Consider the following 24,415-nt stretch of genomic DNA (forward strand, 5'->3'; position numbering starts at 1 on the left):
TTTATCTCACATGTACAGATGCAGACAAGGCCACAAGATAATATTTTTGCCCAAAATAGGTGTTTATTTAATACCAGAATAGCACAGAAGTATGTAAAGGGTGTATCTCACAATGACATATGCAGCAAAGGCTGCAAAATTTAGTTTTTTGCCCTAAATGGGTGTTTTTTAATACCAGAATATGACAGCAGTATATAACGCTTGAATTTCACATGTACAGATGCAGACAAAGCCGCAAATTAAGTATTTCAAGCTTATTTTTAACAATCACAGATGCAGCAAAGGCTGCAATATTACTTTGCACAAAAATGGGTGTTTTTTTACTAACAAAATATGACAGCAGTATATATGCTTGGATTTCAATGTAACAAAAGCACATATGCTGTGCTGGTGCACTGAGCTTGCATAAAATGGCTGCAGCCGCCGCCGCCCACCTAACTAACAGACGGATAAAAGTTATTTTTCTCTGTCACTGGGCTCAGGGCAGGGTAAAAAGATTGTGCACTGCACCCACACAACAAAATCTATGTAGATCGCTGAGTTCAATTGCAGTTCTGATTAAAGTTTATTTCCTATTCTCTCCCTCAAAGCAGCAGCATCCTATCCCTACACTACGCACAGCAGAGTGACGTGCAGCGCTACGTGACTCCAGCTTATATGGAGGCTGGGTCACATGCTGCACTGGCCAATCACAGCCATGCCATTAGTAGGCATGGCTGTGATGGCTTCTGAAGGCACAGAGTTAAACACTTGTTGATTGGTTGCTCTGCAGCCTTTCAAAAAGCAGCAATAAATCACCGAACCCGAACTTTTACTAAAATGATCGGGATCGGGGTCCAAAAATCCTAAAGTTCGGTACGAACCTAAACTTTCCAGTTCGGGTTCGCTCAACCCTAGTCAGCTACCCTTGCAGGTCATTAAACATGCAGACCACGCTGATGTCAACTGTTTTGAATGGTCTGACATGACACTTGGGTGCCTCTCACCTCTGAGAACATCCTGCTTGAAGTCTCACAATGGCAAGGTACTGTTCATCAATTGTTGGATGTCGTTGTGTTCTTAAGATATCAAAATGTGATATTCTTATTGAAGCAGGAAATGTATTGGCGATTCATGGACCTGTTTGTCATTAAGCTCCTTGTTAGATAACAGCAAGTTGTGCAAAAAGTACTGAAATATTGAAACCAAATTCCACACACAAGCCAAATATCCCTAACTTTTCGGGAGTAGTGTATTTATACATAGTTATTAGATCTCCCCTCAGTTATCTTTTTTCCAAACTGAATAACCCTAATTTTGATTATATTTCTGGAACCTGTAGTCCTCCCATTCCAGTTATTACTTTATTTGCCCTCCTCTGAACCCTCTCCAGCTCTGCTATGTCTGCCTTGTTCACAGGAGCCCAGAACTGTACACAGTCCTCCATGCGTGGTCTGACTAGTGATTTGTAAAGTGGTAGGACTATGTTCTCATCACCTGCATCTATGTCCCTTTTGATGCACCCCTTCCATGGTGCTGCACATCGAGAGGGTTACACATACATAATATAAAAAATACAAATATGATAAACATGGAGCTACTAACAAGCCAGTACAGAGGGGAGAGGTCCCCGACCACAAGGGGTTATAAACTACAAGGAAATGAGAAGGACACCACACATCTGGCTGTGTGGTGGCAGCATGCTTCTTGTAGGTGGTTGGCTCTCCAGGTTGCTTTTAAAGGATTGTGTGAAGGACAAGAAGAAGAAAGAAGGAGTTCTTGTGAGGATCGGGGATTATGTGGGAAGGTTGCATAAAAAATCCAGCACTGCTGATCTTCAAACCGGACACTTTATTTCGCAATACACAGGCAGATAACAACGCAGGTGGTAAGGGGGGGGGGGGGGTACCCATATTCTCTTTGTCTTAATGTGTGGAGATGTAATCAGAAAAGCAGGTGAGAGATGGAACAGATTGTGGATGGCCTTATATGTAGTGGTTAGTACTATAAACTGCATTCTCTGGACAATGTGGTAAACCTACTTTGCCACATCTCTGCCAAGCCTCCAATCTATCCAGATCCATCTGAGGCAGTATAAGTGAGCTGGATATAGTACCTACAGAATTCAGCACCTGACTCCATTCATGTTCTGCAGGTAATAAAGATAAAAGGGAGGATACATATGAAACACACATATATGTGCATCACTTGGTCACTGAAGTCATGTTGGCAATATTCAGGGGTTAATTAACAGATGTGACATCACCAGCGATTCCCAATACCGATATATCACTCAGCTCCAGTATCTAGATAGGTTTACCATTAAACCGCAGGAATGTACATATGGGCTTAATTATCACAGATCACCCGGTCAGATAAATCAATGATATAGTCATCATGCCACCAATATCACTGTCTCCGAACAGGAGGGTTAGTCTGTAGGAGCAATGAAGGTCACAGCGCTAGGAGAAAGTATAATGTGAGCCAAGAAGACAATGTCTGTCAGTGACAATGGTGACGGTGTTATGGAGCAAATAGAAGAGTTTATTTTATCTTTAAATACTGTTTGGATGAAGATAAAATCTGAATATGTCAACATACGTTACAAAACCATTACATGGAGCGTCGTTACTTCTCCCCCATGTCACTCTGGACTCTCCCGCAGTGTGGGTGGAGGTGTGAATACAGCGATAAGAAGCAAAGTTCATGGGGACAATCCATCTTCACTGCTCTGGAAGTAAACAAGGCTCTTCTCTTCCAAGAAATATAATGCAGTTGTTTGACTGATCCAGGATAATGCCACCCAAAAAATAAATAATCTTATTGGTTTTTAAGCTGGAGATGCACGGTGACATCAGATGATATGTTGCATTATGACACTACATATAATGACTGTCAATAGGTTCACAACGTGACACGCTATATGTCATGACAGTCACATAAATTTCAACACTTGGATTCTTCTTGGTTGCAGGTCATATGTGACTTTCCCATGATAGAACACAATGCAAGTTATGGTCAACTACAACTTGTGCAGTTTGGCAGGTATTTCTACTGCCAAATCTCAGCTCTAAAATAGCTGCATGACAGCAAGTTGCAGACACGTTTTGAAACAGTTCTGAGACTCACAGCGTGTGAAACATGTTGCCATATAGCCTGAAACGTAACTTCTGTGAATGAGATGGATTAAAAATTCTATTTTGCTCTAATCGCATTTGCCATATCTAAAAAACAATATAGTTTGCCTTGATCTGCTAAATTTTAGAATTTCAGTTTCTTCTTTTAAAATATAAAAAGTCAAAATGGCTTTTCTCCTGTGTGAATTTTCTGATGTCTAACAAGACCTGATTCATCTGTAAAACATTTCCCACATTCTGAACATGAATATGGCTTCTCTCCTGTGTGATTTCTCATATGTTCAACAAGATGTGATTTATATGTAAAACAGTTCTCACATTCTGAACATGAATATGGCTTCTCTCCTGTGTGAATTCTCTTATGTTTAACAAGATTTGATTTAACTGTAAAACATTTTCCACATTCTGAACATGAATATGGCTTCTCTCCTGTGTGATTTCTCTCATGTACAACAAGATGTGATCTCTTTGTAAAACATTTCCCACATTCTGAACATGAATATGCTTTCGTTTGTGTGTGACTTCTATCATGTACAACAAGACTTGACTTATCTAGAAAACATTTTCCACATTCTGAACATGAATATGGCTTTTCTCCTGTATGAATTATATTATGTTTAACAAGTTTTGATTTATCTGTAAAACATTTCCCACATTCTGAACATGAATATGGCTTCTCTCCTGTGTGATTTCTCTCATGTGTAACAAGATATGATCTCTTTGAAAAACATTTCCCACATTCTGTACATGAAAATGGCTTCTCTCCTGTGTGTTTTCTCATATGTTCAACAAGATGTGATTTATATGTAAAACAGTTCCCACATTCTGAACACGAATATGGTTTCTCTCCTGTGTGAATTCTCTTATGTTGAACAAGATTTGATTTAACTGTAAAACATTTCCCACATTCTGAACATGAATATGGCTTCTCTCCTGTGTGACTAATCCTATGTCTAACAAGATTTGATTTATCTGTAAAACATTTCCCACATTCTGAACACGAATATGGTTTCTCTCCTGTGTGAATTCTCTTATGTTGAACAAGACTCGATTTTTTTGTAAAACATTTCCCACATTCTAAACAGGAGTATGGCTGCTCTGCTGTGTGAATTCTTCTGTGTGTAGAAAGTTTTGATTCTTCTATAAACTCTTTACCACCCTGAAAGCTTTTATCCCCTTTCTGACCTGTGTTTTTGGTAACAATCTGTAATTGGTCAGGGAAAGGTCCCTCGTGAGGAGGATTATATAAAAGATCTGTACTGTGAAGTCCTGGGTGTACACTAGGGTTAATGAGGTTTTCTCCTGAGGAGTGCTGCATGATATCTTCAGCTTCTTCTTTATAATTTAGTGATAATACAGCTTTGCCCTTAATATTTTTACTGGATTTATCTGTGAAAATAAAAATTGGAATTTGTGATTATTTTTCAAGCTATGCAGTAGACATTACTATTTTGCTGTAATTGGATATATGGTATAAATGTATAAACCAGCTTTGCCTCTAATGCCACCAGATGTAAGGTAGCTATCCTATAAGTTAATGTCCAACCTTTTAAACAGGTCTTGAGGCATGACTTGGATAATGATTATGTCAGCATCATTAGTGGTCCTTTTAGTGTACCTGCTGCTGAAAAACACACACTGCTCATTACAAGATGTAGTTTCCCTGGTTCTGCAGTGACAGATCCTTCCTCCAGCAGCAGTGTTAGCGTGTAATTACACCTCCTAATTCCTTCTGCTGTTATTTTACTGCAGCCTGGACTAAGCTTGTGTGAGACAGCAGCAGCGGGGGCGGAGGTACACTGAGAGGAGCATGACACTTAAGGAACAGATGGACGCTGGGAAGGTACAGAATGAGAAATGAAAATGGAAAATCGCTATGACCTCAAAGGGATAAGACTGATCATCTGAGAATCTGATCATGAACACCATCTACATTTAGAAAAATAGCTTTACCAGGAGGTAAAGCACACATCTCAGTCTTAAATCACGGACATGACAATGCGGTCTGTATAGCCTAATGGCCGCACAGTCACCAGAACTCAGGTTTATAGACATCTTCAGAATGCAGTAGAATAGACAGAGTGAGGTCATCAATCAGAACCTGTATCAGAACCTGTAATAAAGGTTCCCAGCACCTTGTTGGCTCCAGTACACTAAGAATTCAAGATGTTCTAAGGGGAACGAGGATCCTATCAAGAATTAAGAAGGGGGATGTAATGAAGTGTCCTGTGAGTGCAGGTGATCATCACTGAGACGTCTGTCTGTACAATAATCACATGTGACATCGGAGCTTCCTGGTAATCATAGAAACTGGAGTGCACCGAAAGGAAGTCTACGAAAAAGTGCACAGGTCAAGCTTGGAGTCTTGACCAAATATCCCAAATTTAATGAGTTATATAACCTGATCCATTGAGGGGATCAAAGGGATTAAAACTTAGCATTTAATAGTAATCAATTAGAAAAAATGGCACAAAAGAAGGAAACATATACGTATTAAGTAGACAGGCCCAAATGGGCCAAACACAATTGCACGAATGAACACCAATATCAAGAAATGGAACGTTCTCACCCGGATGGTTGATGAGTGGGCCGATCTCTGTAGGTGGAACCTAGGTGACACGGTCACAGGTACGGAGTCCGGTTCACGGCGGGTGCTGGTGCTGGTTACAGAACTTCGTGCAGTGAGGATGATACCGAAGGTAATGGACGGTAGGCAGGGTCGGGAAACTTAATCCCTAGTATGTCCCTAGTGATGGGGGAGGGGCTAATCGACCCTACCTACCTATACGGAGTACTTGCTCCGCAAGGAGCGACCCCGTCCGGATACCTAACCCTGGTGGGGCCGGTGTCCCTAATAAGCCCTAGCGATGTCCCGACGTGTCACGTTTCAGTTTAGACTAACTCATCAGGGGACGTGAAAAAATGGGCTAACAGGCACTTTGTGCCTGAGAGGCGAAAAAATGCTGTTGGCTAGGCCTGTGGCAGGGACCAGCCGCAGCAGTGGGAGCTTATAGCAGTAAAACAGAACAGAAAGAGTACCTGTTTAGAACTGCCAAAAAGGTCCAGTGGGGCCTGTTTAGACTCCGGGTGCAGTGGCCAGGCCAGTGGGACTGGACCACCAAAAAATCCTACAAGTGGGACCGCAAATGCTGGATGGCCATTGGGCTGTCCAGACACATAAATGAGGATGCCAGAACGGCGAATTGCGGTCACTGCAGACGTGTGCTCGCGGCGTCCTCGGTTGGCGTCTGCTTTCCACATGCGTTCCACCTGACTCCGCCTCCGTCCCTGGGGTGCGTCTGTTGTGGCGGCATGTGGAGCGCACGCGCCCCCCGACGCTGCGCTCCAGCGCACGCAGATCTGCGGCTCACATGTTTCAGCCTTCCCGGTCCCCATGTGACATCCGGAGGGGGCGTGCCTGTGAAAGGGCGCGCTCTGGCTCCCCACTTAAACGGCACTTCTCAGGATAACAGTGCTGACAGCCCCTCATTTCATACCCTTGATTTGGGCCCCACAGTGACCGCAATTCGCCGTTCTGGCATCCTCATTTATGTGTCTGGACAGCCCAATGGCCATCCAGCATTTGCGGTCCCACTTGTAGGATTTTTTGGTGGTCCAGTCCCACTGGCCTGGCCACTGCACCCGGAGTCTAAACAGGCCCCACTGGACCTTTTTGGCAGTTCTAAACAGGTACTCTTTCTGTTCTGTTTTACTGCTATAAGCTCCCACTGCTGCGGCTGGTCCCTGCCACAGGCCTAGCCAACAGCATTTTTTCGCCTCTCAGGCACAAAGTGCCTGTTAGTCTAAACTGAAACGTGACACGTCGGGACATCGCTAGGGCTTATTAGGGACACCGGCCCCACCAGGGTTAGGTATCCGGACGGGGTCGCTCCTTGCGGAGCAAGTACTCCGTATAGGTAGGTAGGGTCGATTAGCCCCTCCCCCATCACTAGGGACATACTAGGGATTAAGTTTCCCGACCCTGCCTACCGTCCATTACCTTCGGTATCATCCTCACTGCACGAAGTTCTGTAACCAGCACCAGCACCCGCCGTGAACCGGACTCCGTACCTGTGACCGTGTCACCTAGGTTCCACCTACAGAGATCGGCCCACTCATCAACCATCCGGGTGAGAACGTTCCATTTCTTGATATTGGTGTTCATTCGTGCAATTGTGTTTGGCCCATTTGGGCCTGTCTACTTAATACGTATATGTTTCCTTCTTTTGTGCCATTTTTTCTAATTGATTACTATTAAATGCTAAGTTTTAATCCCTTTGATCCCCTCAATGGATCAGGTTATATAATGCACCGAAAGGAAGCCAAAAACACAACCAAACATCTTTAACCACTTAATGACTAAGCTAGTTGTCATTAAATAGCCAATCTTTTTTTTTTTTTTTTTTACATTCAAAGATATTTTTGTCTGTATGAGGACTTATGTTTAACAACTCCTACCAAAACTGTGACTTGTATTTTGTGATATGAGTTGTATTTGTCAATGGAATAATTTACTTGTAATTTATTGCTTAGCTTTTATTATTTTTATTTCTTGAAAGAACATAAAAAGCCCCAACAGGCCTTCTGGTTTCGGCGCCAGCATGGAAGGCAGCATGTGCTAGGAGCGCCGTCCCCTATAGCACCACAAAGCGCATTATCCCCTACAAACTGATTGCTTCAACACTACAAGCAGTCAGAAAAATCTACTTTTATAGCTGATCACCGGTATATGGACCAATTCGCAATACCCATGGGGAGCAAATCTAAAAGGAATCCTGCAAAGCTCTGCAAGGCACCAACAGAGGCCAAAATGGTGGCGCAAACAGAAGACGGAGGCTTGCAACACCTGGTCATAATGGTCTCATAAAACCCTAGTCCAGATACGGAGGGGGATAGGCTGCATTCTACCTGACCTCCAGTAAGCTCTCTCTTCCACAGTGTCACACTCCTTTTCGGCCCTGCAATCCGAGGTCACACAACATACAACATGCCTTGACGAGTTGGAGGCCAGAGTGGCAGCAGTTGAAGCTGAGAACGAGTCAGCCCAGGCTCACCTCACCAAAGCCCTGGCTGAAAATGCCAGACTCTGGAGCAAGATAGATGACCTCTAATCTCTGCATATTTGGCCTCCCAGAGAGTATCCCAGCCAGAGATCTCACCGCCATCTGTGAGTCTGAACAACCAGAGGCCCTGGGACTATCGACTTGTTGTAAGGTAGAAAGGGCACATAGGCTGGACCAAGGCGTCCCACCTGAAACCAACAATAGACAGAATAGACCATCTGCGACATCAGCTCGTGGTAACAGACCACATCAATAGATTGCGGCCATATTGTGAGCTTACAAGCAGGGAGGTGGTGTTGTGACACTGCAAGGCCACCGAATTATATTATTTGGAGACTTTTCTGCTAAAGTGACTCGCCGCAGATGTGCTATTTGCTCCACACTCTTTAAAAACCAAACCCCGCTTCTCTTTATTATTTTCCGCCACCTTAAAAATATTCCATCCAGATAAGTCAACAACCTTTGTCGATCCAGAAGAGGCCACTCCCGTCCTGATTGGCTCCTGCCAAGGAATCAGAACACTCCCAGCTCTCACCTATACAGAAGAAACCTCGACAACTCTTCAAAAGAGGAGTGATAGGATGGCCACAAGCACTGACCGGATGCCCTCCGGCCAGAAAAGAGGATCTCCTACTCCTGGTCTTCAGGATTTAGGATTAATAAACAGCAACACGTCATATTCACATGCTGGGGGTTTGTTGTTGTTAATATGTCGAAAGTATGACCTGAAAATTGTGATTGGAAGCTAACACTAGGTGGGAAACTTGTAGTTGAACTTCAATGTTAGATCTTGATTTTGCCTGTATACCTGATGGCGCCCACGCTGATGGCAGGCACTGCAAAGACCCGCCGGCGGGAAAGTCAGCATTTGAATTAGCCCCTAACACCTCCCAGTGAGCTATTGATAGCGCCAAAGGGGGCTTTATGTCTTATTATTTTAACTAGCTTTCTTTTTCTTTTACCATTCTTATTTGTACTTTGCACTGTTATGCTTTGTGGAAGCTAATGGATGGGGTCACTCATATTATGGTTATATTTAATGTTTCTTCTGCTGGAGAAAGTGAATTGTAATATAATGTGCCAGTAGAGATCTCTCTACTTTCGAAGGTTGCAGGGAAAGGTTCTACTATTAGCAACCTATCACTGTCACAGGTTAGATTTAAGGGAAGAGGGATTGGGGGGATACATTGTGCTCTCTGTTCTGACGGGGTGGGTTAGTTCAGCGCAACAAAGGTTTCACTAATGGCTAGTGCTTTGAAGATAGTGTCTTGGAATATAAAGGGTTTAAGGTCCCCTAGCAAACGTATGATGGTCCTGAAACATCTTAGGCGTGTGAAAGGGGACATTGCCCTCCTACAGGAGACTCATTTGTCAGAAAGTGATTTCTTCTGCATGAAACATCTCTGGGTGGGGGAAGTATATGGTTCAGAGGCTGTGGGGGAAAAAAGTACTTACACTATTGCGGCATGGTCTCCCATACACCGTGCTAACACACAACCATGACGATGCGGGAAGGATCTTGTGACGAAACCAATCTCGCCACTGTGTTTTGGAGGGGGCTGGTTGCTAGCCTCTTGCCTCAGGATTATGGCCCATACTAACTTTAAAGAAGACAGGCCGGCCGCACAGCTTAAATCTGTCTTTGGAATTGTATTTTGTTATGTGAGGGTACCCAGATGGCTAGTTTAATTGTATTCGTGTGGTCTGAGTGCCATTCACCTAATGATATGCACTCAGACTTGAGCTATCTGGGAATATGTTAAATGTCTGTGGTTGCTGGGAGGGTGTGACATTGTGTGTTTAACTGGTGATTTCTGTCCTGTTGTCCCCGCGTGTGTATTGGCGATCTCCCTTTGTCCTGAGAGATAATTGGATTATCCCTCGGTTGTCTCTGGGGCAGAGAGGAGGAAACCATGATGCATTGTGGGATGTGCTGTATCTGTTCGGTGTGTCGAAGTCTCCATTCTGGTCCCTTGGAGGCGTGGCCACCATATGGGGACCTGCATAAATACGGGTGGGTAGCCCTCAATAAAGTGTTCCTGTTTTATCCTTCATCATGCTGAGACTGGTGTTTGGATAACTGATCAAACTGGGGGATTGCTATACGCTGAAGATTTGCTATACTCCCCTGGCATAACTACTAGCTCTTGTAAGAGCTGTTCCTGCTCTCTGGCTGTAGGAGAGGTTCACCCACTGGAGCCTGGAGCCTTGTCGTAGGTCCAGCGTGGGTGGAGGACGGTGAGACCCCAACCAAGCTGCGGCGGTTCGTGGGGTCTGCAGGGCGTACGGTGTCAAGTGGAGTGCTTGGAGTCCTCGGAAAGCACTAGGAGCATCTATCGACGGAGGTACCCGGTCGGAGAGCCAGGCGTTCCGTTACATTGGTGGCAAGCAGTGGGATGGCGTCCTAGTGTGAGGAGAAGCAGCTCGGAGACACCGTTTGTGGAGTATATTGAGGGCAACGCTAGTATCCGTACAGTGCCCCTGGCTACAGCAGGATGGAATCGGCTAGTCTTCGAACAGCGTTCCACTACGAGGAGGATGATGACCCGGACTGGAGGGATGAAGACAGAAAGGAAGTCTGGTATGATGCCCTGGAAGATGCCCAGCGGCGGCGAGGTGAGAGTCTCCCCAGTTATGAGCAGCGGCTACAAAAGCGTGTGGCGATGCGGATGGGTCTCTTGGGAGAGCAGCCCCTGGATGACTGGGTAACAGAGCTCCAGAACCTGGTATGTAAGGAGCTTTGGCTAGAGGACGCTTACCAGGCCCTAAGGTGGCATGTCATTCAACATTCCCCCTGGATGGCTGAGCACGACAGACCTGAGGGTGAGGATTATGATGGACCTGGGTTACTATGGGATGCCTTGGAGGAGGACATTGATCTTGGCAGCACGGAGGAGTCTAGGTTTTGGGACATCTACGACTACCGGATGGGCATGCATGATTATGCTGACGAAAGGGAGGTGAGCAAAGACATGATCCACCTGGTAACAAGGGAGTGGGAGCTGGAGCAGACCTACCAACACCTGCTCAGCTCTGTTCATCTCCAACCTACTCGACAAGTAGAGCCAGATCTGCCCTCCTACAACAGGGAAGACTTGCCGGCGATACCCCCTGCTTCCCTACCAACTCCCAAAGTAGGGAACTTCATTGACTGGTTCTGGGAAGACGTCCCGATGGCAGGTAGAGATGGGACCGAAGTCTCTCCACCGGCCCTACAGGGATGCTGGGTAGCCGGCCCAGATCCCCAACTACAGCCAGCATTACCTGGAGTCCAGACAGTCGGTCTGACTTCCCATCGACAGCTTAACTTACAGGGAGAGATGACAACCGGTCTCTCTCCCCAGCAGCAGACAGGATCACAGGGAGAGGAGATTGTCAGTCCCCCGTCCCTGCAGCAACCAGCATTACTAGGAGTGGAGATGGTCGCACCCACTACCCAGCACCAGGCAGCGTTACAGAGAGTTGAGACAGTCGGTCTGACTCCCCAGCAGCAGTGTGTTGTAAAGAGAGAAGAGACAACCGGTCTCTATCCCCAACCACAGGGGGACAGCACCCCTAACTTCGATGGTGCAGATGGGACCGCGGTCTCTGCACCAGGCCTACCAGGATACTGGACGGCCGGTTCAGATCCCCCACCAACCCTGCAGGAATGCCTGGAGGAGGAGGTAAGCGATTCCTCCTCTCCACAGCCGATCTGCAACAACGTCCTGGGGATAGGATTTCCTGATCCAATCCCAGCGGAAGAGCTGGCATCTGGGCAGAGCGCAGTCGGCCTCTGCCCTCCCCTATCCTCTACTCCAGAGCCGGACTTCCCACAGGCTACCCCAGCGGAAGAGCTGGCCTCTGGGCAGAGCGCAGTCGGCCTCTGCCCTCCCCTATCCTCTTCTCCACAGCCGGACTTCCCACAGGCTACCCCAGCGGAAGAGCTGGCATCTGGGCAGAGCGCAGTCGGCCTCTGCCCTCCTCTACCCTCTTCTTCAGAGCCGGACTTTCCACAGGCTACCCCCGCGGAAGAGCTGGCATCTGGGCAGAGCGCAGTCGGCCTCTGCCCACCAAGTACCTACAGCTCCAAGCTGGAGAACCACAAGGCAGCAAGGAGTCGCAGATGCCCACTCAAGAGCCAGGCCCCAAAATTCAACAGGTCCAGTATGGGGTTGTGGTTGGACTGCCAGACTAACTCAGGTACTGACCGTGAGGTCAGGTATCTGGTTAGTCTTCTCTGTAAGGGGGAGATGTGTGACGAAACCAATCTCGCCACTGTGTTTTGGAGGGGGCTGGTTGCTAGCCTCTTGCCTCAGGATTATGGCCCATACTAACTTTAAAGAAGACAGGCCGGCCGCACAGCTTAAATCTGTCTTTGGAATTGTATTTTGTTATGTGAGGGTACCCAGATGGCTAGTTTAATTGTATTCGTGTGGTCTGAGTGCCATTCACCTAATGATATGCACTCAGACTTGAGCTATCTGGGAATATGTTAAATGTCTGTGGTTGCTGGGAGGGTGTGACATTGTGTGTTTAACTGGTGATTTCTGTCCTGTTGTCCCCGCGTGTGTATTGGCGATCTCCCCTTTGTCCTGAGAGATAATTGGATTATCCCTCGGTTGTCTCTGGGGCAGAGAGGAGGAAACCATGATGCATTGTGGGGATGTGCTGTATCTGTTCGGTGTGTCGCAGTCTCCATTCTGGTCCCCTGGAGGCGTGGCCACCAGATGGGGACCTGCATAAATACGGGTGGGTAGCCCTCAATAAAGTGTTCCTGTTTTATCCTTCATCATGCTGAGACTGGTGTTTGGATAACTGATCAAACTGGGGGATTGCTATACGCTGAAGATTTGCTATACTCCCCTGGCATAACTACTAGCTCTTGTAAGAGCTGTTCCTGCTCTCTGGCTGTAGGAGAGGTTCACCCACTGGAGCCTGGAGCCTTGTCGTAGGTCCAGCGTGGGTGGAGGACGGTGAGACCCCAACCAAGCTGCGGCGGTTCGTGGGGTCTGCAGGGCGTACGGTGTCAAGTGGAGTGCTTGGAGTCCTCGGAAAGCACTAGGAGCATCTATCGACGGAGGTACCCGGTCGGAGAGCCAGGCGTTCTGTTACAGATCTCACACCTACATCTGACCACTCCAGGTGGTGATATTAGCATATATAATATTTATGGCCCTAATGAGCCTAATGTGGAATTTTTCGTCACCCTCGGAGGGCGTTAATCCCGGGGATCCTCTCGAAGTGAGAATTATAGGAGGAGACCTGAATGTAGTGGTTAGTCAGGAGGAGAACAGGAGAAGGGGGTGGGATGGGGAATAAGCAGGGAACTAAAGATATGAGACTGGCCCATCTCATCAGAGATGCAGACCTAGTTGACACATGGCGACTATTCAACCCTGAGGGTAGGGAGTACAGGCGTTTCTCGCATGTTCATTGTTCATGATCATGCCTAGACTACATCTTAATTAATAGGAAGAGTATTGTGTGCTTCTCGGAGCCAAAAATAGACGATATGGTTATCTCTGATCATTTACAGATCTCGATAATGCTCCGGGAGTATATACCTAAGGGAGAAGACTTCCTTTGACGATTTCACTCTAACTTGATCAATGATGAGGACTTCTGGGCCCTTCTTCGAGGCTGGTGGCTAGAGTATAAACATGATAACGAGGAGATGTCTAATCCTCAACTACTATGGGATGCGGGAAAGGTGGTACTCCGAGAAAGAATAATGGCCTACATTTACAATAGGAAACGCTCGGTCAAGCTGAAGCTCGCCCAGTTGAGCGACACTCTGAAAGATGCTTACACCGCTTTCCAGAATTGCCCATCCACTTCCTTGCAGAAACGGTGGCAACAAGCTAAAGTAGAATATGAGATATGGCTTCAACAATGGGAAATCACAATCACGGTGGGAAGCATATTTATTTCGCTATGAAAATAAAGCAGGTAGTCTACTAGTCAGATTAGCCAAGGGACAGAGACCCTCGACCAATATACCAACCCTTAGAGATAGACACGGAGGGGTGAGCTCTCACCCGAAATAAATAAATAAGATCCTGAGAGACTTTTAAGACACTCTGTACGGATCTCCTCTGAAACCAGTAGAGGGAGTAGAAGACTGGTTGAAAGACATCCCACTACCAACACTATCAGAACTAGACAGGGAATCACTTAACGCCCCAATTACCACAGATGATGTCACTAAAGCCATTAAAAACCTAACATTGGGTAAAGCTCCTGGACCCGATGGTGATACAGGGGAATTCTTTCGCATATTATCCCAGGACATAACCCCAACGCTCTCCCAAATATACACAGGATTCATGCATGGTACAGGTATACCAACTGAAACAAATACGGCACATATAAAGGTTTTGCCAAAACCTGATAAAGACCCTACATTAGCAGCATCATATCGCCCGATCTCATTGATCAATGTCGATCTTAAGATAGCATCTAAAATACTAGCTGACAGACTGGCATTCATATTGCCGAGGTTGATAGCCCCAGGCCCCCAGCACAAGTAGGCTTTGTACAAGGGAGGGCTGCAGTTACAAACATTTGTAAAGGTTTTGACAGTCCTAGATGAGGTGAAGATGCACCCTGCGGCTCATCCATCCCCAGATATAGTCACTATTGATGCTGAGAAAGCTTTTGACAATGTAGACTGGGGATGGATGGGAATTGTATTAGACAGTATGGGCTTACGGCACTATATACAAACCCTCAAGCTAGAATACATACCCTTGGATTTCTCGCCAGCCCTTTCAGCTTGTGCAAGGGCACAAGGCGGGGCTGCCCACTTTCCCCACTTATATTCAACCTGGCAGTAGAACCAATGTCCCTCAAACTAGGAATGAAAAACAATATAGAGGGCATCAGGATAGGCAGTACAGAGATCAAACATGCACTCTTCGCTGATGACCTGTTGGTCTTATTGAAACACCTATTCCAGCTCTTGGCAGAGTTTGGCAACCAGTCAGGTTTCAAGGTAAATGCAACCAAGTTGGAGCTTCTGTTCCTGGGCTGCAATCCATCAAGGGAAGGAGACCAACCTCTAGACATGCCAATACAAATAGCTTCCAGACCCATAAAGTATCTGGGTATCCACATTGGGAAACGACAACAATCCCTGTATATATTAAACTATCTACCACGGATTAAAAAGATTCTAGTTGATGTAGAGCGCTGGATGAAATATCCATTGTCACTGGGGGGTGAGGTCAGCTTTTAAAAATTATGTGTATACCAAGCTCCTCTACCCCATGGAAACCATTCCTCTCCTCCTTAAACACTCCGATATTAACACTCTGGAATCTGCATTTAGATCTTTCCTATGGGCGAGAAGGAGGCCTAGGATATTGCTGGCTAAGTTGCAACTACCCAAAACTTTGGGAGGCCTAGGATTGCCGGACCTGAGGTGTTATAACTTGGCCAGCTGTATGAGATACAGGACTGACTAGATCTTTGGCACTAACTTCTATACCAACCATACCCTGGAAGCACAATTCGTGCACCCATGGAAGCTAGAGGCATTACTACACACCAAATGTGCGGCAATACCTTCTTCAGTTAGAACCACTTTATTAGTGAAAGATACCAAAGCTGCTTGGAAAGGGTCACGTAAAATATTCAACCTACATTTCATGCTCTCAAAATACATGGGCATCTGGGGACACCCGAAATTCCCAGCAGGGTTAGAATCTAAACACTTTGTGAGATGGAGGGCTGCGGGCATTAAGTATGCAAAGGATGTGTGGAATATGCAAGAAAAGCGTTATTATTCTTTCACTGAACTAAAGGAACTACATCAGTTAGGGAATGAACGCCTGTTAGCATACCTCCAACTCTAGGGGTTCCTCAGAAATAGAGTTCTAGATCTCACTAAGAAATTCACTTCCAATAATTTTCACCATCTGTTAGGTCAGGGACATAGGAAAAAATCACTATCGGAACTGTATCAGGAAATTAGGGACACCGAGCAGGAAAATACTGCAGAAAAGCTCTTCTCCCAATGGAAGAAGGAGTTCCCCCCCATGGACACTAAAAAAGTGATTCTGCAGGCCTAAGACAGGATAATAAAGGTAATCACTAATGAGGGGTGGAGGGAAACACATTTCCGGATGATCCACTGGGCCATATATGAATTTCAGTATGCTTCCCCCATTCAATCCCAGACCAGACTGACTAACTGCTCGAGGCTCTGATCTGTACCATGGAGTATGGTCTTGCCCAGAATCGAAGACATTTTGGAAATTAATCAGGTCTCAAATTAACCATCTGAGAATATTGATTCCACTGACTCCCGAACTTATTCTGTTCCATGTTCCTCCTGAGGGGAGGATATTACCCCCAATAATCCACATCTCACTCCTAGCGGCTAAACGATGCCTCCTCAGAGATTGGCTACAACCCCGTGTCCCATCAGAGACAGATGTTTTCCGCCACATAAGTTAAGACATTTTTTGGGAGATGGGAGGTCTTTGTCAATGTGGTGTTCTCGGATGCCGAATTAAAAGAGCTGATGGAACCCTTTGTGTCTTCTGAATGGTACCTAAAGGGGAAAACTGCAAACACCCTGGGGAGACTTCGGGTGGATTAAAGATTAGCAGGGAATAGGATTCTGTCGAACGGAGAGAGCGCTGAGAGGGGGAGGGGGAAGGTTGGGGGTTACATGTTGTCATGTTATTATGCTTGATCACATACGATGGACTGAATGTTCAACCTAAATGAGGACTTTCTTCGGTGACCGGCTTACTGTATATGTAATTGGTCTGGTGTATGTTGTATTGACACGAAAATGTAAAAACTCAAAAGATTATATTTAAAAAAAAAAGCCCCAGCTCCTCTGTTATAAAGGAAGTTTAACCCCTTAGTCACCAGCCTGTTTTGGGACTTAATGACCAAGCGTTTTTCTTCCCTTTTTTGTCTTTGCCTTCCAAGAGCTCTAACTTTTTTTTATTTTTTCGTCTATATTGCTGTATGCTTGTTTTTTGCGGGAAAAGTTGTAATTTTTAATGGCTCCATTTTGGGGTACACATAACTTTCTGCTGACTTTTATTAACTCTTTCTGGGAGGGAGATGGGAAAAACAGCAATACTGCCACAGCGTTTGTACGTTATACATTTTACGGCGTTCATTTTTCGGTAGAAGTAACATAATATCTCTATTTTTTGTGTCAGAACGATTACAGTGAAACCAAATACATATAGTTTTTTTTACGGTTTACTACATTTTTGCAATGAAATCCCTTTTTTTAAGTAAAAAAATGTTTTTGTATTGCTGCTTCCCAAGACCCACAACTTTTTTTTTTTTCTTTCTATGGAGTTGTGCGAGGGCTTGATTTTTTCATTGGTATCATTTTGGAGTAAGGGTACTTTCACACTTGTGTTGTTGGATTCCGGCAGGCAGTTCCGTCGTTGCAACTGCCTGCCGGATCCGGCAATCTGTATGCAAACGGATAACATTTGTAGAGGGATCCGGATGCGGATCCGTCTCACAAATGCATTGCAATACCGGATCCGTCACTCCGATTGTCATCTGGAAAAATGGAACCGGTATTTATATTTTTCATATTTTTAAAGGTCTGCACATGCGCAGACCGCAAAACCGGATCCGTTTTGCCGGAACACTTGGGGTCATATCCATGCATTTATGCACTTCAATGGAAAATAATGCTGGATCCGGCAAGAGTTGCAGAATTTTGGACGGAGAAAAACCGTTCAGTGACTGAACTGAAGACATCCTGATGCATCCTGAACGGATTGCTCTCCATTCAGAATGCATTAGGATAAAATTGATCAGTTTTTTCCCGGTATTGAGCTCCCAGGACGAAACTCAATACCGGAAAATTTTAACGCAAGTGTGAAAGTACCCTAAATTACGCTTTTTGATCGCTTGTTATTGAGTTTTGCCGGGGCTAATTTTAGGGCTAATTTACAGGATATTTTTTGAAACACCAAACATATAGGGGAGATTTTTATTTTCTTCAATTTTTTTTAAATTGAAAAGCGTATTTTCAATGGAAAAAAACATTTTTTTTAATGTAATTTTTTTTACTTAATAAATGTGTTTTTTTTCCCCACTAAATAGTCCCACAAGGGGACTATAACAGAAAATTTTCAGATTGATTTTAAAATGCGATGCATTATCCCTATATTTCATTGCATTTTAATGTCTGCTATACTGACACTGACCAGCAGGCTGCACCAGAGAGGCACAGCCTGCTGAAAACTACTCAAGGCAGGCTTGGGGGCTTCATAAGACCCCAGCCTGCCTTTACACACATCGGCACCGCACAAACACATTTGTAGGGTGACCATGCGAGACAGAGGGAGTCCGCTCCCTATGTCAGTACTTTATATGCAGCGAGCGCCATTGCCCATGGCATGTAAAGTGTTAAACTGCACTTCTGTCGGTCCGGGCTGTTAGAGCAGGACCGCGGCTCTCATGTGAGAGCCAGGTCCCCACTCCCCTGTGAAAAAGTGGCGGCTCAATCTAGGGTCTCTTAGTGACCACCATAATAAGGCGTAGGGGTGGTCACTAAGGGGTTAAAGAAGTAACTGTCACGTTCTGTCTAAGGGACGGGGCAACAAAGAGCGGAAGTCATGTGGTCGGCAGATGTCAGCTGGATAAGGGGAACCCTTCGTGATGGGGACATCTCCAATCAAAGAGCAGCAGCCGGTGATCAGATTCTCCTCCTGCCCTGAAGGCACCAAGGACAGAACCTGAAGTCACATTCTCCATTCGCGATTCCATACCTGTGGTGACATCTCCTGGAATGTCCTCCTCCACCTCACTCTTACATGGTAGATCGCCCATTATCCTCTCTTCTTCATCCTCCACTTTAATATCAGTCAGATCTTTCCACTGATTTGTCATCTGTAACAATTCAGTACAATACAGCAGACAGGTGGGAAATCTAACAGATCCACATAAGAGACCCCCACAATATATGACCCCTCGACCCCCCTATATAGATGTGTATAGGGCTCAGCTCCATCTACCTGAGGATTCTCTAGGACCTTCTCCTCTGGACAGTCCTGGGAATACAGAGGACGGGGACATCTCTCTGGTGGATTTCTCCTCCTGGATCCATCTGTGGAGACACAAGCACACAGTGACTGAATACATGGCCTCCTGTAGATCTGTCTATAGATCAGACTCTTCTCTCAGCTCCTTCACTTCTAGGTTTAGTTATAAGGGGGAAATAACAATAATTCTGCTCCTCACCACCTGTGCTGAGATGCACTAAGCATCTGAAAAGGAGCAATGGTAGAATAAACTGTATCTGAAGAATCACATTACATAATGCCAAGTGCATGTGTGTGCCACTTACCTGGGGGACAGACAGCACTATGGGAAGAAGACAGGAACAGGGAGACCTTCAAGGCTTTATCACCCAACTGAATCCCCAGGCAAAAGCCACCACTGCCCTAGACACCCGCCTCTCTAATGTTGAGGAGACCCTTCTCTAGAATGAACCCTGAACAAACATCTACTTCAAATTGACGATTAGGAAAAGAGGGGTCGTCGTAATAATAATATCAGATTGTGTGTAATCCCTGAAACTGCTTCTACTAATGAATAAAATTCAAGAGAAGCTACACCAGCATTCTACTGGAGCCCAGCCTTTCAGATACCAGCTGAGCAAAATGTATCAAATAATAAATTGGGCTGGCTCACAGTATATTTGCATCCACATTAGTTTATTAAATCAGTAATAAAAAATAATTTTTATTTATTTATTTTTTTTAGATTTTTTGTAATTTAAATTTTTTTTTTTTAAATGCTTGATTAATGCATAACCTTGTTAATATACACAGATTGCAGAGCTCTCATACAGATCAATAAAACTGGAGTACCAGTTGTTGGAACCTTCCTGGTTGAAAGGATTATGTCCTTATACAGTCGGCAAACTTTCAGCTGCTCGGCGTTGCGTGCTCAAAACAGCGCTTCTTTCCTGCCTTGTACTTGGTGGGATCCCTCCCAAACTATTAAAAAAATAGTCTATATATCGCCACCATAGGACCAGGTCCGCCCCAAGCCTCGGGGTGATGTTATCCTGTTCCCATTCGGCCATAAATAAATTGGCGTAGCTTAGGGTGAACCTGGTACCCATGGCGGTACCCGTTGTCTGCAGATAAAAATAAAAATAATTGAGTACAAAATGAATCCCATCCAATATGAACAGCAATTGTTCTAATGGTACGTTGCCTTTTTGGATCAATATTTTTGAGATTGACTCTAACCCTTGACTATGGTTAATGCAGGTACATAATGAGCTTACATGAAGCGTGGCAAGAATCCAGTGTGGATGACAGTACATGTTCTCCAATAGTCCGCTCCCTTAGTGAGTCACGTGGGACTCACTCGTGTGAACATTGGGAAGCGAGGCAGGAAAGAAGTGCTGTTTGAGCACGCAACGCAGAGCAGCTGAAGGTTTGCAGCTGAGACCAGGAAGGTTCCAACAACTGGTAACATAACAACAAAGCTACATGACTGTAACAGTGTTAACTTGATTTGGCGAATTGGCCGAACGCCATATGTACCGGAGACACTAATGTTATTCATTCAATACATTGACTTATAGGATAGCTGCCTTACATCTGGTGGCATGAGAGGCGGAGCTTGTTAAGAGCTCATTTGCATCCCTTCCCTCCCAGAATTCCAGAGGAGCATGTATGGCCTATAAGACTCCTCACACTGATTAAGGTGCTCTCTCCCTAAGGAGAGTTAGTTCCCCATGACCCGGACACAGGCCTCTCACCCAGTCAAGCCAATACTCTCTGCTCTGCACTGATGAGGGGCAATCACCCGAAACAGCTGTCTGCAGATGAGGTGCTGGCTTCTTTAATATCTAAGTCATGTCTCAAGCCTTATTTTAAGAGCTGAACATTGACGTATAGGATAGCTGCCTTACATCTGGTGGCATCAGAGGCGGAGCTTGTTAAGAGCTCATTTGCATCTCTTCCCTCCCAGAATTCCATACACATCCTAATTTATTTTTTTTTAGAGCAAAAGGCGCATTTGTTATTGGAGTTCTCCAGTTTTATTGATCTGTATGAGAGCTCTGCAATCTGTGTATATTAACAAGGAACAAGGTTATGCATTAATCAAGCATTTAAAAAAAATATATATAATTTATGTACAAATTTTATTTATTTTTTCTATTTTTATTACTGATTTAATAAACTAATGTGGATGCAAATTTACTGTGAGCCAGCCCAATTTATTATTTGTTCCTACTAATGAGCTGCGTTTTGCAGTTACTACAATTTTTATTACTGTTCTATCCAGACCAGCAGAAGTGGGAATTTACTTAGAGTTCATTGTGTCATGGACCCAAAACGCCCTGATAATTCTACATGCAGAGATGTTCTTTGTAGAGTGCACTTCCTCAGAGAAATGAAGGAGATTTTGCAACAGGCCTGGAGACAGGGAGACAACCTCATTTGCAGGTGCTCAGATTCATTTATTGTCAGATGGTTCCAGATGCACCCTGGCAATCAATGAAGGATACCGATGGGGCCACCTATTCCATCTCATTAACCACAGAAATGGAACCTCTTTCGTCTTTCATTCCCAAGACCAAGCTGAGGATTTGACGCACTTCTTGCAATTCTCTAGTTGAACTTTAATGTTTGGTCTTGATTTTGCCTGTATACCTGATGGCGTCCATGCTGATGGCAGGCGCTGCAAAGACCCGCCGACGGGAAAGTCGGCATTTGAGTTAGCCCCTAACACCTCCCAGTGAGCTATTGATAGCGCCGAAGGGGGCTTTTTGTCTTATTATTTTTACTAGCTTTCTTTTACCATTCTTCTTTGTACTTTGCACTGTTATTTTTTGTGGAAGCTGATGGGTGGGGTCACTCATGTTATGGTTATATTTAATGTTCCTTCTGCTAGAAAAAGTCAGATACAATGTGCCAGTAGAGATTTTTCTACTTTCGAAGGTTGCAGGGAATGGTTCTACCATTAGCAACCTATTATTGTTACAGGTTAGAGTTAGGGGAGTTGAGGGGATACATTGCGCTCTTTGTTCTGACGGGGTGGATTAGTTCAGTGCAACAAAGGTTTCCCTAATTTTAGTCCTTTGAAGATAGCGTCTTGGAATATAAAGGGTTTAAGGTCCCCTAGCAAACGTATGATGGTCCTGAAACATCTTAGGCGTTTGAAAGTGGACATTGCCCTCCTACAGGAGACTCATTTGTCAGAAAGGGATTTATTCTGCATGAAAGTCCCTGGGTGGGGGAAGTGGCTCTCATGTGAGAGCTGGATCCCCGCTCCCTCTGTGAAAAAGCGGCGGCCCAGACTAAGGACCCTTAGTGACCGCTGTAATAAGGCGTATGGGTGGTCACTAAGGGGTTAAAGAAGTAACTGTCACATTCTGTCTAAGGACGTGGGGCAACAAAGAGCGGAAGTCACGTGGTCGGCAGATGTCAGCCGGATAAGGGGAACCCTTCATGATGTAATGGGGACATCTCCAATTAAAGAGCAGCAGCCGGTGATCAGATTCTCCTCCTGCCGTGAAGGCACCAAGGACAGAATCTGAAGTCACTTTCTCCATTCATGATTTCATACCTGTGGTGATATCTCCTGGAATGTCCTCCTCCACCTCACTCTTACACAGGAGATTGCCCATCATCCTCTCTTCTTCATCCTCCACTTTAATATCAGTCAGAGCTTCCCCCTGATTTGTCATCTGTAACAATTCAGTACAATACAGCAGACAGGTGGGAAAATTTAACAGATCCACAGAAGAGACCCCCACAATCTATGACCCCTCTATGACTGCAGGACCCCCCTATATAGATGTGTATAGGGCTCAGCTCCATCTACCTGAGGGTTCTCTGGGACCTTCTCCTCTGGACAGTCCTGGGAATACAGAGGACGGGGACATCTCTCTGGTGGATTTCTCCTCCTGGATCCATCTGTGAAGACACAAGCACACAGTGACTGAATACATGGCCTCCTGTAGATCCGTCTATAGATCAGACTCTTCTCTCAGCTCCTTCACTTCTAGGTTTAGTTATCAGGAGGAAATAACAATGTTCTGTCTCTCACCACCTGTGCCGAGATGCCCTAAGCATCTGAAAAGGAGCAATGGTAGAATAAACAGTATCTGAAGAATCACATTACATCATGTGGACGGCCAAGTGTATGTGCGTGCCACTTACCTGGGGGACAGACAGCACCATGGGAAGAAGACAGGAACAGGTCATTGCATCCGTCAAGGGAGACCTTCAAGGCTTTTTCACCCAATTGAATCCCCAGGTACAAGCCACCACTGTCCTAGACACCCGCCTCTCTAATGTTGAGGAGACCCTTTCTCTAGAATGCACCCTGAACAAACATCTACTTCAAATTGATGATTAGGAAAAGAGGTCGTCGTAATAATATCAGATTGTGTGTAATCCCTGAAACTGTTTCTACTAATGAGCTGCACTCTGCAGTTACTACAAATTTTAATACTGTTCTATCCAGACCAGCGGAAGTGGGAATTTACTTAGAGTTCATTGTGTCATGGACCCAAAACGCCCTGATAATTCTACATCCAGAGATGTTCTTTGTAGAGTGCACTTCCTCAGAGTAAAAGGAGATTTTGCAACAGGCCTGGAGACAGAGGCCAACCTCAATTGCAGGTGCTCAGATTCATTTATTGTCAGATGTTGTTATCAGATGCACCCTGCCAATGAGACATCTTCCTAAACCTCTACTACAGTCACCAAAGCTGGAGGAACATACCGATGGGGCCTCCCATTCCATTTCATTATCTGCAGAGGATTTGGCGCACTTCTTGCAATTCTCTAGATAAACTTTAACGTTTGATCTTGATTTTGCCTGTATACCTGATGGTGCCCACGCTGATGGCAGGCGCTGCAAAGATCTGCCGGCGGGAAAGTCGGCATTTGAGTTAGGCCCTAACACCTCCCAGTGAGCTATTGATTGCGTCGAAGGGGGCTTTATGTCTTATTATTTTTACTAGCTTTATTTTTCTTTTACCATTCTTCTTTGTACTTTGCACTGTTATGCTTTGTGGAAGCTAATGGATGGGGTCACTCATGTTATGGTTATACTTAATGTTCCTTCTGCTGGAGAAAGTGAAGTCCGATATAATGTGCCAGTAGAGATCCCTCTACTTTCGAAGGTTGCAGGGAAAGGTTCTACCATTAGCAACCTATCACTGTCACAGGTTAGAGTTAGGGGGGATACATTGCGCTCTCTGTTCTGACGGGGTGGGTTAGTTCA

The 24,415-nt window shown here is 45.2% G+C and overlaps 1 protein-coding gene across 1 annotated transcript; it reads right to left on the bottom strand.

The window, feature by feature from the left end:
* Positions 1-899: 899 nt before the first annotated feature.
* On the bottom strand, positions 900-23,055 carry LOC122924942 (zinc finger protein 501-like). The gene is made up of 4 exons (XM_044276477.1): positions 23,006-23,055; positions 18,925-19,045; positions 3,732-4,505; positions 900-3,563 (listed from the first exon to the last, which is right to left on the bottom strand). Exons 2-4 carry the CDS (start codon positions 19,043-19,045, stop codon positions 3,277-3,279), a joined length of 1,182 nt encoding a protein of 393 aa, XP_044132412.1. The 5' UTR covers positions 23,006-23,055; the 3' UTR covers positions 900-3,276.
* Positions 23,056-24,415: the final 1,360 nt, after the last annotated feature.

This window comes from Bufo gargarizans, chromosome 1 (assembly GCF_014858855.1).
Source record: "Bufo gargarizans isolate SCDJY-AF-19 chromosome 1, ASM1485885v1, whole genome shotgun sequence".
Lineage (NCBI taxonomy): Eukaryota > Metazoa > Chordata > Amphibia > Anura > Bufonidae > Bufo > Bufo gargarizans.

Bases quoted from the DNA above. Each gene is read 5' to 3' on its own strand.
- LOC122924942 (XM_044276477.1), bottom strand. From the start codon at position 19,045: ATGACAAATCAGTGGAAAGATCTGACTGATATTAAAGTGGAGGATGAA. The intron at 4,506-18,924 runs GTATGGAATCGC...TTATTTTCACAG, and splicing joins TCCAGGAGATGTCACCACAG to ATAAATCCAGTAAAAATATT. The intron at 3,564-3,731 runs ATAATATAATTC...ATCTTGTTGTAC, and splicing joins TAAATCAAAACTTGTTAAAC to ATGAGAGAAATCACACAGGA.